This window comes from Podarcis filfolensis, assembly GCF_964270895.1.
Source record: "Podarcis filfolensis genome assembly, chromosome: 6".
NCBI lineage: Eukaryota > Metazoa > Chordata > Lepidosauria > Squamata > Lacertidae > Podarcis > Podarcis filfolensis.
In genome coordinates, this window is record NC_139609.1 from 18,651,187 (window position 1) to 18,667,909 (window position 16,723).

General features: G+C 43.4%; 2 protein-coding genes across 2 annotated transcripts in view; one reads left to right on the top strand and one right to left on the bottom strand.

Moving 5' to 3' along the window:
* Nucleotides 1-16,723, top strand: part of LOC310765406 (complement factor H-related protein 5-like) — a 316,979-nt gene that overhangs the window by 164,624 nt on the left and 135,632 nt on the right. The gene's annotated exons all lie outside the window — the stretch shown is intronic.
* Nucleotides 4,318-13,810, bottom strand: LOC310765426 (complement factor H-related protein 3-like). The gene is made up of 5 exons (XM_083620361.1): nucleotides 13,598-13,810; nucleotides 9,825-9,884; nucleotides 7,523-7,705; nucleotides 6,514-6,714; nucleotides 4,318-4,970 (listed from the first exon to the last, which is right to left on the bottom strand). The coding sequence occupies exons 1-4, from the start codon at nucleotides 13,773-13,775 to the stop codon at nucleotides 6,518-6,520; spliced, it is 618 nt and encodes a 205-aa protein (XP_083476487.1). The 5' UTR covers nucleotides 13,776-13,810; the 3' UTR covers nucleotides 4,318-4,970; nucleotides 6,514-6,517.

Below are 16,723 nucleotides of genomic sequence, written 5' to 3' on the forward strand. Positions count from 1 at the left end.
ACATTTCACTGGGTACCAGAGTGAGATGGAGATGAAAACCAGGATTTCCAGATGAAAGGCTTAGATGAAGTCGACAAAACAGCCCTTGACTCAAGAGAGTCAATTTCAATTCAATTCAAAATCCTTATTAGGCATAGCACACCACACATTATCAAACAAACATCATATACAGACTGTATAAAATACGGGCTCAGCGAACACAATTTATCCCAGTCCTATTCTTAACTCCAAAAAATAAATCGATGTACATAGATAATATAATACAACACAACAACATCACCTACCATTAAGAACCACTAAGTCTCTCTATCATGGCCCATTCTTTCTTCATGGACAGCACTCAAAAATTCAGCCACTATAACAGTAATTTGATCATCGCTGTCCACCAGCAGGTCCTGAACAGTTGGTTGTGTAAAAATCTGTCTATTAAATTTTAGGGCCTCAAACAATTGTCTTCTGGCATAACTGCCAAAATCACAGGAAAAGAACACATGCTCCAGAGTATCGGGTTCCTGTTTTCCGCATTTGCAGAGACGCTCTGATTCTGGGATAGCTAAGTATCTTCCTCTCACTACCACCGAGGGAAACATGTTAAATCTGGCCAACATAAACAGCCTACACGATTCATGTTTCTTCAGATTTGTCATGTATCCCTTTTGAAAATCTCTACACAAAGGGAGATTTAAGTGGGTAGGAGAGCAGGTACTGTGCTTTGCAACCTCAAGCATGGCGAGGATACTTTTTTCTGTAAGAGTCTTCCTGATAATTTCCCATGTATCTTTGGGATCAGAAATTTCAAAATCAGTTAGAGTGAGCCCTATCGAATCCAATTTTCTCCTGCAAGTCAATGATAGATTGTGAATTGCACTATCACTTAAAAGATCGTAAAGTAGAGAATTAGGGGATAGGGCTCTATAATGGAGGAAGATCCAATATTTCAAGGTCCTCAGCCATGCTCTTACTGATAAAGGCAATATTCCCAGCTCACAACATATTGTTTCATATTTTACAGAGTTTGCAAGTCCTAATAATGACCTCAGAAGGGATGCGTGAAATTTATCCAAGAGAGTCTTGAGCAGGAAACAAGGCCGGCGGGGGAGATTTTTCTACCTTTGTGGCAGGGCTCTGAAAAGCGTGTGGCAGAGGCAGGGGACCAAGAGTGGGGAGTGGTGATTTATGGGATGTGACACCACCTGCAAGGCAGGAGCCAGAATGCTAGTCCCTGACATTCAAGCAAAACAGGAAAGGCCATGCCCGGTCACCTTCTCTATGTCATATCCTCCCTGCCTGCCCACCACCAGAGATGCAGAGGAAGTTGCCACAGCAGCTATGGCAGGTGGCGGCACAGGAGGCAGGTATGGGACGTGGGTGGCGCTGTGGTCTAAACTACTGAGCCTCTTGGGCTTGTCGATCGGAAGGTCGGCGGTTTGAATCCCCGCAACGGGGTGAGCTCCTGTTGCTCTGTCCCAGCTCCTGCCAACCTAGCAGTTCGAAAGCACACCTGTGCAAGTAGATGAATAGGTACCACTGTGGTGGAAAGGTAAACAGCATTTCTGTGCGCTCTGGCTTCTGTCATGGTGTCCCGTTGCACCAGTAGTGGTTTAGTCATGCTGGCCACATGACCCAGAAAGCTGTCTGTGGACAAATGCCGGCTCCCTCGGCCTGAAAGCGAGATGAGCGCCGCAACCCCATAGTCACCTTTGACGGGACTTATCCATCCAGGGGTCCTTTACCTTTTTTACTTTTAGTGGCAACAGTAAAGGGGGTGTCTGTGCACAGAGGAGGTGAATGTGGTAGCAGCCAGCACCCCATAGAGCAGGTGACAGCGGGCAAGGAGGCAGCAGCTGTGGAGGCGAGTGGGGGCAGAAGAGGCTAGTTCTACCACCTGAGGTGCCTGCCTGGCCGCAACTGGTAGGAGAGGCCCCGATGACAACATTGCAAATCCAGCTACTGCAAGGCAGAAACAGGCAGCTGTGGAGGAACAGCCATCAAATCTACTGCACACCCAGTTCTTGGTGGGGAAATGCTTTCTGCTGCAATCGGGGACCTAACTGGGATTCACATTTGCTCATGAGGAATCCAGTGGGACGAGGAATAATGCTCAGTCTTAGAGTGTGGCATCAGTCATACTTTGGAACTCTCTTCCTATGCACCTCAGATGGGCACCTTCACTGTTCTTTTTTTGGTGCCCTGTGGGTTAAACCACAGAGCCTAGGACTTGCCGATCAGAAGGTCGGCGGTTCGAATCCCTGCAACGGGGTGAGCTCCCGTTGCTCGGTCCCTGCTCCTGCCAACCTAGCAGTTCGAAAGCACGTCAAAGTGCAAGTAGATAAATAGGTACCGCTCCGGCGGGAAGGTAAACGCCGTTTCCGTGTGCTGCTCTGGTTTGCCAGAAGCGGCTTAGGCATGCTGGCCACATGACCCGGAAGCTGTACACCGGCTCCCTCGGCCAATAAAGCGAGATGAGCACCGCAACCCCAGAGTCGGTCATGACTGGACCTAATGGTCAGGGGTCCCTTTACCTTTACCTTAAGAACTGTTAGGATTTTAGGTAGCCGATGCTGGCTAGTGTGATTAGTATAAATCACATGAGATGTCTGAAGAGTGTGAGAATGGAAGGCTGTCTTATCTCTTCCGTCTGAGACCGTTACAGTCATACCTCTTGTTACGTTTGATTCAGGTTGCGTCTTTTCAGGTTGCATCCCTCGGCGACCCGGAAGTACCGGAAAGGGTTACTTCGGGTTTCGCCGCTCACACATGCGCAGACGCGCAAAATGAGATCGCACACATGTGCAGAAGCGGCGGATTGCAACCCGCACGTGCGCAGATGTGCAGACACATTTTGCGTTCCTCTCAGGTTGCGAACGGGGCTCCAGAACGGATCCCGTTCGCAACCAAAGGTACCACTGTACAGTGGTACCTCGGGTTACATACACTTCAGGTTCCATACGCTTCAGGTTACAGACTCTGCTAACCCAGAAATATTACCTTGGGTAATATTTTTTGCTTCAGGATGAGAACAGAAATCGTGCTCTGGCGGCGCGGCAGCAACAGGAGGCAGTGGCGTAGCGTGGGGGGTGCAGGGGGGCCGGCCGCACCGGGCGCAACATCTGAGGGGGGGCGCACTAATCTAATGGAAGAGACTCGAGTGCTAAAATCCATGGGTTGGGGGCGCAAATTACTTGCCTTGCCCCGGGTGCTGACAACCCACGCTACGCCACTGACAGGAGGCCCCATTAGCTAAAGTGGTGCTTCAGGTTAAGAACAGTTTCAGGTTAAGTATGGACCTCCAGAACGAATTAAGTACTTAACCCGAGGTACCACTGTATTGGACTGTACTTTCACTTTTGCTGTATGCTTTCTGTTTTCTGCCAGAGTTTGGAGGGCAAAGACGTGATTATGGATTCTCTGTATATATTGTGAATAAAGTGTAGTCTAGATCTATGGATGTTTCTATCTTCTTGCTGTGTGATGCCGGAAGACTTGTGTGCACTTTTCATATGAGAAGTGTCGCAGAGGGGCACTCTGGAGTGAAGGGACATGCCATTTCAGAGACGTGTCTACTGGGAGATGCTCGGAGGTACTGGGGGTCTGCCATCCCCCCCAGGAGCGTTTGCCAACAAGAACATCCTTGTTTCGGTTGTGTGGATCTTACTGGCCCAGATATGGAAAGAAGATAAAGTTCCTACCAGAGAAGAATGGCAGAAGAAGTTAATGCTGAAATGGCTAAAATAACTGGAAGAGTCAGAAATCAGGAAGACCAAAATTTTAATAAGGAATGGGGAACATTTATAACTTACCTTAAAGACCACCGTAAACAGTTAAAATTGTTAGTAGGATTGGAATAGCACTTGTAGTTTAAAGTTGGTCCTGGACATAATGGAAGAAGTAAAGGGTTTGGATTATCATAAAAGATGTGGGAGGAACTGATTAATAATAGAACCCACAAAGGGGAGGATGGAAGTCCAGGAAATTCCTTGGAATTTTGTTTTCATGATTTATGTTTGATATATCTCTGTAAAATTTTAATTTTAAAAATCAAATAAATAAATTTAATAATAATAATAAACATCCTTGTTTCAAAAAGGCTGCCCAGATGTGTAGAATGTTGACATTGTTTTAACCTGTATTTAACTTATCATTGGTTTTAATTGGGTTTTTTAATGTTTTAAGCAGCTGTTTTAACTACTGATAAGCTTACTGTTTTATTCTTTTCGTAAGCCGCTTTGAGATTTGTTTGTCGTTACAGCAGCATAGAAATTTTGCAAAGTAAAAATAAATAATCAGTGATAAAAGACCACAGACTCAAAATTGTAATTGAAGCAAATCAATCAATTTATTGGTGTGCAATGCTTCATTTAAGGAGCATTATTGTCTTCATAAAATTTGAAGAAAATAAAGCAACAAAGCAATGTAATATCACACTTTTATAAAATAATATTTTTTTTAAGTTTGCATAACTATAGCATTATACTTGCATTGACAAAGCAATCACATGTTGTCATTTCTGATGCTAAATGAAGATTTGGCCTCCAGCTCATCTAATCATGAGGCAGAATTTCTAAGCTCCATGGCATATACTAATTTCTGAACTTCCTAGCACATTTAGCACTTTTGAATAAAAATCATAATTACCCAGTCATCGCTGTGGGCCAAGATCAGGTACTCTTCAGCTAACTGAAAGGAACCAGGAGTAGCAGAGTGGAATTCCCCATATATATTTTTGTTTCATTACTTACATTGCTTAACCCACATTAAGACCTAGACTATGTGTTATATTTATCTGGGAGAAAAGCACAACCAGGACTCCTGCTTTTCCAGCACTTCTTTACCCAGGTCCCTTGGAAAACATTCCAGCACATTCCATTTTCAATAAAGTTATGATTCCACATTTGCCAAGACACCATTGTTTCTTCGTCATCTTCTTCATTATGCTATGATGTTTACCAGGACGCTGAGGTCTCATCAGACTGTCAATGAAAGTCATCAAAAAGTTACAAAGTGACATGGAGTTTAATGTCATCCATTTTAGTCCATCATGGTTGCTCTACTGTTCAGTGAAGCTGATGGTTCTTTAAGCCTAGCAGGTCCAGTACAATGTTATACATTTCCAGTCAAAAGTAATAGTCTTCCTATTTTATGGGTTTTATTACAGGGTAAGTGTGTATGGGATGGCAGCGTAGGCTTTCATTTAGAATCAGTATTGGGGAAATGGGAATTTTGTTCCATCAACAGCTGTATGACAAGTGGGTTAAACTTTTTCTAGTCTTGCCCAGACTACTCTCTCTTATTTTGTGTTACATCATGCCCCCCATAGCAGCCATTTTGTGACTGGCACCCACAGCACTCCCTCGGTGTTCAAAATGTGTCCACTGGTCCAAACAGGTTGGTGACCCCTGCCCGAGACTTTCCATATAGCCAGCATCTGGCCCGGTCAATATTTTTATTTTATTTATTTATATTATTTCTGTGCTACCCCTCATCATGTGCATTCAGGAATCGCCACAATAATTTAAAACACTCAGCATAAGTAGCAAACAAAAGAAATGTAAATAAATGTAGGATAGCTTGGGATCGCAGATGGCCATCTAATCAAGCACTAGAAATACTATTAGTAATAGCAGTGGCAATGAAACGGTTATAATGGAAACCATATAGGGTTCCCAAATGGTCTTTTTCTTTCTTGACTTCCCTTGCAAAATGAATGAATCATGTGCAATCATTTTGTTTGACACTGAGGAGGAAGAAAGGGGAGTTACTGATTTATGATCAACTAAGGATTTTACAGTGTTTTTCTATACACCCCCCTTTTGACCGAGGCTGAACAGACTAAATTCAAATTATATTTGGGCTGGACCATGAGTGGAAGAGAGAGTAATCTGAAGAGATGAAGGACTGCTAATTATAACTGGCAGGAGTTTATTTATGTGACTTTGCTTTTTAACTGAGGAAAATAATCCCCAGATTTTTAATGGCGGAGCAGGCATCTTGTTGGGTAGTTATTTATAGCCCAGCAAATCCTTGAACAACGGAAGGGATGTTTTCAAAGGAGTGGAATGTGAATGGACAAAGGACGATGGCAATGAACTGTCTCTTAAACACCAGGTCTGGGAACAGAGTGCTGGAAGGATTACACACGTGAAATGGACTCTTATGTGTTTGGGAAAGGACAAAGCTGCTGGTTGTAAGGAAACAAGAAGGCCAGCTATGAAAATGGATTAAAACTATTAGAAGGATGAGAAGGTGATTAAAGAAGAAGAATGAAGTGCCATCATCAGGAAGCAAATGGTCATATGTTTGTAACAGGAGCAGGAAACCTACCGTAATTATTTTTTTTAAAATTGTGTTAAATTTAAATAATTTGGATTGATTTGTTAAAATTTTCAAAACTAATACAAATTAATTTAAAAGAAAAAAGAAACGTTTAGTAATGTTGCTCCTAGTTGCTGTGGTGATAGTACTGATATTAAAATACGTGTGGTATGATTTCTCTACTGCCATGGAAAGACTTACTGATTTAGATACATCTTGGATATACCCATAGCCCAGCTACACATTGTTTCATAAAAGGTGGTGATGATGGATCCTTTCGAAATCCTGATTTGCACTCAAACTGCATCCAGTAGTCCGACGCTCTCATGGATGTGGATTTAGTTATCGACCTCAGTTTGATATTGTTACGTTCCATGTCAGCATCATCTGCTCGACAAGTTTCTGAAGAAAAGCACAGAAAGAAAAAATACCGCATTTTTCGCTCCATAAGACGCACCTGACCATAAGGCACACCTAGTTTTTAGAGGGGGAATGCAAGGGGGGGAAACTCTTTAAATGGAACAGTGAGCAGAGCCTGTATGCATCCCAGGCTCTGCTTAGCGCTCCCTTTCAAGAGCCGAGTGGAGCGTGTGTGTGCCGCTTGCAGGCTTTTCCCCTCCTCGGGGAAAAGCCCCAAAGAGCCGCACACACGCTCCGCACGGCTCTTTAAAGGGAGCGCGGCTCTTGGGGGCTTTTCCGGGAAGTGGGGGGAGGGACTGAGGGGCTAAGCCAGAAGCTAGAACAACGAGAGGGAGAGCAGCAATCCCTCTCGCTGTTCTGGCTTCTGGGATAGCTGCGCAGCATGCATTCGCTCCGTAAGACACACACACATTTCCCCTTACTTTTTAGGAAGGAAAAGGTGCATCTTATAGAGCGAAAAATACGGTAATCATGTACCGGTATATAGATGAATTCTTTTTAAACTGGGCTGGGCTGGGTAGGAATAGCTTTGAGTGCAATGCAGAACTCACTTGAATGAGCTGGTCAATGGCATCAAGTTAAAATGTACTATCTGCCACTTACTGTAGCTTTTAGGCTACATCCACACATTGCAGAAGAGTGGTCCACTCTTTCCCTCTGCCTCTGACATTGGGAGGGCTAGCCAGAGGATGCCATGTATCTCTGCCACACTGCCAGACTTCACGTCCATTATAATGAGTCTAGGCTTGTTAATAGAACAAGAATGAACGATGATCAATTTTATACTTACGAAGGCATCTGGGCACGCCAACCCATTGACCACGTAAACATCTTGCACGTGGAGTGCCTTCCATTTCGTACATTCTGTAGCACTGATAAAAAACAACTGAACCATGTACAAATTCTCGTCTTGAGGAGGCCAGGGTCATTGCATTATCAACATCAGGCGGAGGACCACAATTTATTGGGGACTCTACAATGAAAATATTGAAGAAGTTGTTATAGCAGATGACACTATGGTAAATGCCAGACTGCAGATACTAATACACTGTACACCTAGAAAGGCAAAGCAAACAGAATGGGGAATTCAACTTAATTTAAAATGAAACAAAATTATGTAAGGCATCTTCCTATAAACTCTTTGATTGGGTTCTAGAGTAGATACATCATCAGTTAGCATCTTACCTGCCATCATGCATCTCCCCCCAAACATCTATTTTGTTATGAATCCACAAGGTGCCACAGTACTCTTTTTTGTTGGCACATGTCTCTAGAAAAAGGCCATTGGTCAGTGGTAGGGCACATGCATTGAAAGATCCCAGGTTCAGTCTTAGCATCTAAGGCATTAGAGGAGATATGTGAATAGGTCTCCTGCTGCTTCTTTTTAATGAAAAAAATAATTGGAGCTATGTGGCGGATTCAGATTGGTACTATCATCTGTACTTTCTTTACAATTTGCCTGATGAATTTTGACTCCCTTTCTCTCACACTCATTGGTGCTATGAAAGATGATAAGAATTGTTAAGTTGTGGGTGAACATATCAGACGACACAGTGATTCTTCAAACAGCTCTTGTTTATTCACAGGCCAGAACAGAACAGAACTGAAGGGTTCAGCCAGCCTGCTTATATATAGCTCCACTACAACGCAACAGCAACCACTTTCCATAACTATCCAATCACTGAATGTCACTTTCAATCCCTTATTTGCATATGTGGACCTGAGTCTACAGTATCCCCCTGCTGGCCCAGGGTGAGAACTTCAGTACATAACAAGAATAGTTTGGGTGGGGGTAGGCTGCATGCCTGAGCCCCCTTCTAATGCCTGGATCCAGCATGGATTCAATTCCTGGGACAGCCAGGCTAGATTCTTGGTGAGGTAATGGCCTTCTAAGTATGGTATTAAGGTAGCAAAGAAAGGAGTCGGAAAGATAAATGCCAGAGTACAGGATTGAGTTATATGAGCTAGAAGCTAGAAGCCGGCAGGCTCTTCATATTTATTTAGCCTTGCTCTTTTCTAAGTAAGCAAATATATTAACATTCGATGTGCACATGTCAGGGACTGGACATCGGAGAAGGAATGGTGAAGACCTCTTCCTCCTCCACCAGAACCTTCCAGAGAAGAGGAAGATTGTATAGATTTACAGCAGTGGTTTGCAGGAGGTCACATCTCAGAGGCTGAAGAGGGGGAAAGCTAGGAAATAATGGGAGAGGAGCAGGAAGAAGCAGCACCAGGGGAGAGACAGCTGACAGGCTCAGTGTCATTAGAAAGCATGCCAGACCCCCCTCTCCCAGAACCCGGCAGGCATTGAAAGTAGGAGAGCAGAGAGTTCAGAGGCAGAAGGCACAGATCAGCCACCATAGGGATGACGTATAATGGGAGAGACGGAGGGGATGGGGTTTCACTCGGAGCAACACCATTGTTCATAGCTGTCAACGTTTCTCTTTTTTAAAGGGAAATTCTCTTATTCCGAATAGGATTCCTCGCAAGAAAAGGGAAAAGTTGACAGCTATACCATTACTCCAAGAGGCTGCATTTCTAAACCTCTCTCTGTGAATATTGAATAAAAGACATTGGCAAGAGCTTTCCTTGTCTATCTATTCCTGGAAGCCTACCGTGGAGGGATCGGGTTCCTTGACTCCTGACAACACGTCAGTGTGGCAGCACCAAATACAGTACAGTGGTACCTCTGGTTACGTACTTAATTCGTTCCAAAGGTCCGTTCTTAACCTGAAACTGTTCTTAACCTGAAGCACCACTTTAGCTAATGGGGTCTCCCACTGCTGCCGCGCCGCCAGAGCACGATTTCTGTTCTCATCCGGAAGCAAAGTTCTTAACCCGAGGTACTATTTCTGGGTTAGTGGAGTCTGTAACCTGAAGCGTCTGTAACCTGAAGCATATGTAACCCGAGGTACCACTGTAAATGAAAAGAACACTCCTTGTGATGTCTTGAGCTTGGGGCCATAGGAGACATTTTCTGGGTACATATCACTTCACTTCCTTAACCCTGGTGACAACCAACAATGCAGATTCTACACTGAAAAGATTAGGGCCCTAACAGACGTTCGCATTGGTGCCGTTCTCCAGCTTACCATAATCAGAGAAGGGGTCCACCAGGTGTTCGTAAGGAACTTGTCCCGGAAATACTGCGACTGAAAGAGAAAGAAATGGAACGTGAAAAAGAGGGTAGCAAGCTGTGGACTTGACTACCTTTTGTTGATGGAGGAACTCAGATTAATTCTGCAGTAATGCCAGTAGTAAAGTATTCAGTTCTGAATTGGTAAGGTTTGACATTTATCAGGAGGTGGAAACATTTATCCCTCTCATCTACTCATTCTGCCAAAAAACAATATAATATCCAACTCACATTCTGTCTTGTTGAGAAAGATGTGCTTTTCATTAAGAGCTAAATCTGCTATTTCTGGTGGGAAGGAAAAGGGAAGTAGGGATATTATATTTCCAAACCACCTGTAGCTACTTTTATATATACAAGGGAACAAACAGTGATCCAACACCAACTTGGCTCATAGTGCAGAAGTTCATTGTCCATTTGGTTCAAGCATTTCATTCAGCAACCTGGTCTTATCAACTACTAAAGTTTTAAATGGAGGACAACCAGCCCATCATTTATTTATTTATTTATTTAAAAATTATGAGTACAGCATGTCAATGAATATCTTCCACAAGAAGCATAGCTGCTCAATAAGTTCAGCAGCAGAACTTGGGGTCTCAAATTTCAGCTGTGCCTTGTGTGATGCCAAAATTCAGGGGGCCCCCCACCTCTATTCTAAATAATACTTGTGGCATCCCCTGAGGCTCTGTGCCCAATGTGACTGAACTGGTCTTTCCCCTCACCCCCTAAAATCTGCCTCGGATATGTTGCAAATCAGGTGGCTGAGTTCACAAAATTTGTAATCATTCAAAAACAAACAAAAAAGGACACTCAGGCAACCCATCCTCAGCATAGGGACGGAAGAGCTCTTTGTTTCCAGACTGTCTCTCCAGAGTGGTGCATGCTCTAGTTATCTCCCTCTTGGACTACTGCAATGCGCTCTACGTGGGGCTACCTTTGAACGTGACTTGGAAACTGCAACTAATCCAGAATGCAGCAGCTAGACTGGTGACTGGGAGTGGCTTCCAAGACCATATAACATTGGTCTTGAAAGACCTACATTGGTTCCCAGTACATTTCCGAGCACAATTCAAAGTGTTTGTGCTAACCTTTCAAGCGCTAAACGGCCTCGGTCCTGTATACCTGAAGGAGCGTCTCCCCCCCCCCCCATCGTTCAGCCCGGACACTGAGATCCAGCGCCGAGGGCCTTCTGGCGGTTCCCTCATTGCGAGAAGTGAGGTTACAGGGAACCAGACAGAGGGCCTTTTCGGTAATGGCGCCCGCCCTGTGGAACACTCTCCCGTCAGATGTCAAGGAAATGAACAACTATTTGACTTTTAGAAGACATCTGAAGGCAGTCCTGTTTAGGGAATTTTTAAATGTTTGATGTTTTATCGTATTTTTAATATTCTGTTGTGAGCCACCCAGAGTGGCTGAGAAAACCCAGCCAGATGGGCAGGGTTTAAAGTAGTAGTAGCAGTAGTAGTAGTAGTAGTAGTAGTAGTAGTAGTAGTATTTGTTTCCTCTCAAAACAATGTATGGCAGAGGGGGAAATGAACACCGCACCAAAATTCAGGCTTGGATAACAACTGCTCAAATGAATGCTGTGATCCTCTGCAGGCATGCACAGTGGATCTGGGATCTTCTGCATACTCCAAAATCCAATAAGCCCACTATGATGGGGTTTCAGAAGACTAGCTTTGCCATAGGAAGGTATTTTGGCCATTTGGCTACAAGACCTTCTTCAAATGTATTTCAGGATTATGGCAGGAGCAACAAGGTAGACCTTATTCGATGTCTCTCCACCCAGTGAGACAAGAACTGGGACTTCTACACCGAAGTTACCAGATTTTTTTTTCAATGAATCCGGGGACACTTTTCAACTTCCTACTAAATAGATGGGTTTTGTCAGGGGACTGATTTGTAAATCTGGGAACTGTCCCCAGGAAATGGGGACGTCTGGTAACCTTATTCTACACAGGCCTTCTATGTGGCAGCACTCAGATGCTGGGGTTCATTTCTGAAAGGAGGTTAGCTGTCCATCTCATTTACTCATCAAAGTATTATCTGAGAGTGGCTCACATGTTTTAAAATATATATTTTTGCCACTATTTTTATAAGCAGTTTCTGTTATACTGTTTGTATTCTATTGTTTTTAGTTACTCTTTTTTAAAAATAAAAATCTGCATGTCGTTCTGGGGGGTAGAACTGATTTCAAGTGGAAGACTTAAAAAATGGATGTGGTTTATCATAGATAAAATGAACTCTCTCTCCCCCACCCCCTTACTTAATGGATAGAGGAATGCTGCAAAGCAGAAATACTGATGGAACCTGCTCCTTCAGCTGATACTGGTACATGTCTACACAAGGCGATTTCTTCTGAGTCAGCACAATTTCTGACCTACGCCCCTTAGCTCAAAGAGTTTGCTGTCATCCTGGCTCTTCCACAGTGCTTGCCACTGCACCGTCACTTTGGATTGGAACAGAATGGTAAAAAACCAACAACCTCACACTAAATCCCTGTCTATGCCAGGTTCTGATGCCATCCAACATGTTCAAAACACCAAACAAAATAACACCACAGTAATCAACCGAGCAGAAGTCTTGAGTTAGGAAAGGGTGAGAGAAATTAATGGGTAAATCTGAACGTGTCTAAGCCTAGTGAAGGAAGAATTAAAACACACACACATATATACGATATACAATATACGATATGTTTATTGTCATTGTCCCATGCAGAACAATGAAATTGAAAAACTACATAAAACATTCAAAACCCCCTAAAAACTCTGAAACCCCATTTTAAAATACACTATACTATAGAGACCCCTTATGCTGCATTTAGAACCAGAATTGCATTTGAGTAGAAACTGTTTCTCAGGCAGCTAGTCCTGGCCTTTATAACCCTATACCTTCTTCCAAAGGCAGAAGCTGAAAGAGATCATTTCCAGGGTGCGTACTATCCTGCGCTATCTCTGCCGCTTTCTTATGGCACCTGGCAGCATAGATTTGATCTAAGGTGGGAAGAGTGCACCCAATTATTCTCTCTGCAGTCTTTACAACCCTGGACAGCATTGTTTTTTCCCGGGCCGTGCAGCTCCCAAACCACACACACAGACCATAAGTTAATACACTCTCCACAGTGCAATGGTAAAATGCCATCAGCAGGTCCTTTGAGAGATTGTTTATAACCTCTGCTGTGCTCTCTTCATCAGGTCTTTGCTGTTTTCTCCCCAGGTTAGGTCGTCTATCAAATCCATTCCCAGAAAACAAAACACCGAGACCTGTTCCACGCACTTCCCCTCAATAATAAGTGGCTGAATATTCAATTTACATTTCCTAAAGCCCACAATGATCTCTTTTGTTTTCTTTAAGTTAAGGAGTAAGTTGTTTTTCCTGCACCACTCCCCCAACTGCTCAACTTCTTTCCTATAGACCGCCAGCTTTTATTGTACTGAAATTAGAAGCTGATTAAGCATCATTAAGCAACAAACAAGCATTCATTGGCCAGTAGATACGAGATGCAACATAAATCTTAAAGAAACTTTAAACTGCCAAGGGATGTAGCAAATCCCAACATTTTCACCCGACATGTTTTAGTTTTATAATATTTCTCTTGGAAGGGTGGCTATTAATTTATTAATTATGTACAAAATTTCTACATTACCTCTTCGGGGGGGGGACCTACTCCAAAGCCAATATCCCATCCCTCTGCTGCCTGGAAGAATTCTTATTTTGACTTGAATAACTTACACTGCTGGAAAAGACAGCATCTCCACAAGAGGAGCAGAACAACGTAACTCAGACGGTTCATGTCAGTATTCCAGGCAGTTGTCAAAGCGTCTGACCAGTTTGGACTTTTTAGCAAATAGGTCTGGTGGCTGTCCTTGGGAAGGTCTTTCACCTTCTCTAGTTCCATCGAATTAATCATTGACTTGTTGCCACGCGGCAAAGTTCATCAGGCTTCTGCTGCAAAAATAATGGATTGTAAAAGGTAGCATTTGGAGGAAATAACCTGGGGGTGGGCAGGCCCAAAAGCAAAACCAGATGAAGCAACAAAATTATTTTTTTACATTTACAGTGGTACCTCGGGTTAAGTACTTAATTCGTTCCGGAGGTCAGTTCTTAACCTGCAACTGTTCTTAACCTGAAGCACCACTTTAGCTAATGGGGCCTCCTGCTGCCGCTGCTGTGCCGCCGGGACACGAATTCTGTTCTCATCCTGAAGCAAAGTTCTTAACCTGAAGCACTATTTCTGGGTTAGCGGAGTCTGTAACCTGAAGTGTATGTAACCTGAAGCGTATTTAACCCGAGGTACCACTGTATACCGTAGGCTAATTTGCATGTGTGGTGGAGCATGCACAAACACCCCTCTACCCTCTTCCAGATGATCAAGACCATCATAGGATTTGAGGACAAATCCCAACTAGGCAGTATTTTTTGAGGTATAAAGTGAGGATCATAGAGGAGGGTTGCCTGGGAAGAGTTCTGAGAGCCAGATTGAGGGGTCTGGGGGGAAAGGCAATTAGAAAAGGGGTGGGTGGGCTTCATGAGCAGAGGCTGCAGCCCCTAGTACAGTCGTACCTTGGAAGTCGAACAGAATCCCTTCCGGAAGTCTGTTCGACTTCCAAAATGTTCGGAAACCAAAGCGCGGCTTCTGATTGGCTGCAGAAAGCCAATCAGAAGCCGTGGAAGCCCCATTGGACATTCGGCTTCCAAAAAACGTTCGCAAACCGGAACAGTCACTTCTTGGTTTGCGGTGTTCGGGAGCCAAAATGTTCGAGAACTAAGCTGTTCGAAAACCAAGGTATGACTGTACCAAATACCCATATTTTTCGCCCTATAAGATGCACCAGACCATAAGATGCACCTAGTTTTTGGAGGAGGAAAACAAGAAAAAAAAATATTCTGAATCTCAGAAGCCAGAACAACAAGAGGGATCGCTGCGCAGCAAAAGCAGCGATCCCTCTTGCTGTTCTGGCTTCTGGGATAGCTGCGCAGCCTGCATTCGCTCCAAAAGACGCACAGACATTTCCCCTTACTTTTTAGGAGGGAAAAAGTGAGTCTTATAGAGCAAAAAAATATGGTAAATACAATGGCAGACTTCTTGCTGCCTGAAGTGAAGGGACCTTTCATACCCTCCAACATTTCTCCGATGAATATAGGGACGTCCTAAGGAAAAGCGGGACATTCTTCTCCCTTGAGGGTATTACCAGCCTTTTCTGCTTTTCCAGTGTTGAAGTATCAGCAACAATGCTAGGAAGACAAAAGAAGAAATCGACATTTTTACCAAGAGTTCGGGCAACACGTGATAGTATCTGACCAACCACCATCATTATTAGACAGGACAAGTGAGACTTGCAAAAAATATAGTGTGAAGTGCTTCTGGATTCTGCCAGACAGTCCCTTTCTTATTTAATTGCTTTTCTTTCCAGGATGCTCCATTCCATTTGGAATAAGTTTTCTTATCCCAACAGCCAGTTAGCCTTCTCTAACCACCGAGCATTTTCAGTCTTCATTGGGCAGTTTTTGGGTACCCCCCTTCCATCGAGGTGTTCCCCACACCCATCAAAGATTTTTTGAACGTCTGCAAATATTGGGCTATTCCCTGAGCCTGCTGGTCCATAAGGAGCCACAGCCAGTTTGCTATAAGCACACAGGATCTGATATGCCCAGTTATTATGTGGAACATTTTGTAGAAACTTCATCAATTCATTTAGCCGTTAATTCATTTAGTGAAACAGATACAGAAGATGTGACCATTCTGTTGGCTGCAAGTACTCTACAATCTTTCTAGCACCAGGTTATGATTTGTTATTTGCTCAGGGATTGTCTCTCTTCTCCTCCAACTGCTGCACCTCAAACATTTTTAGATTTGGAGGATAATACATTGTTTTCCTATATTGTATTTTTCAATGCCTGGACATTTCACTGGAATCCTTTGACTGAAGGGTGGTTTGGAAAGCTTTTTAATAAATAAAAATAAAAGCCTTAGTCTGCTGAAGATTTCAAAAAATCTGTATTAAGCGTAATGACCATTTTTGAGCAGGGTTGCTTAAATGTTGATGACACATTCTCCATATGACTTCGAATGACTCTCTGCATGGAACTCTGGCTGGCGCAAGTCTTTGTGGGGAATAAGACGGATGAGACAGGGAAATGGAAGGAGAGGTGGAGATATATTTTAAAATGTAAGTAGGGTTTCTTAGTGGTTTCTCTGTTCTGGTTCTATTACTATCAATCAAGAGTTAGAACTCTAAAGGACCATTCCTTCTCAGTCATGGCTGGGTTATTCTGAAAAGGCTATGCTGAGAGCATTCACTGTTCCTTTTCCTTTCTGGGAATAATTACAAGGCCCTCTCCAAGTTTTGGAGGGTGTTTTGACTAGATGGTGTTGCTGAGTCCTACTCCTTGCTGCTCCTGACAACAAATTAAAGTTAGGTCTGGAAGTGTGGGCTGCCCCAAGCTTACTGCAGTAATAGAACATGAAGACACAAGAGCCCAGTTTTTCAACTTTCCCCTATTCTGTCCTAGGCTGAAAATGCTGTGCAGCCTTATTGCAAGGTGCTGTAGGAACTGCAAAATCCATCCAAAATGGTCTCCAAAAATAAAGCCAAAATCAGCATCTCTCAGAGGCCAGATGATGAGGGAATTAATAATACTACATCTGAAAGTTCAGGTGAGGAAATATTCTTAGCTGAGGTGTTTGTTTGTTTGTTTGCAAGGCCAGTAAGAATCTCACAAATTCAGTTAGGCTGGCTTCTGATTCAAGAATACTTTAGAGGCATACTTTTCATGGAAGGAGATAAATATTTTGCTTTCCTCCTGACCTTTCCCAATGTTTAATCAAAAGAGTTCATCCCATGTTTGCGCTGCACT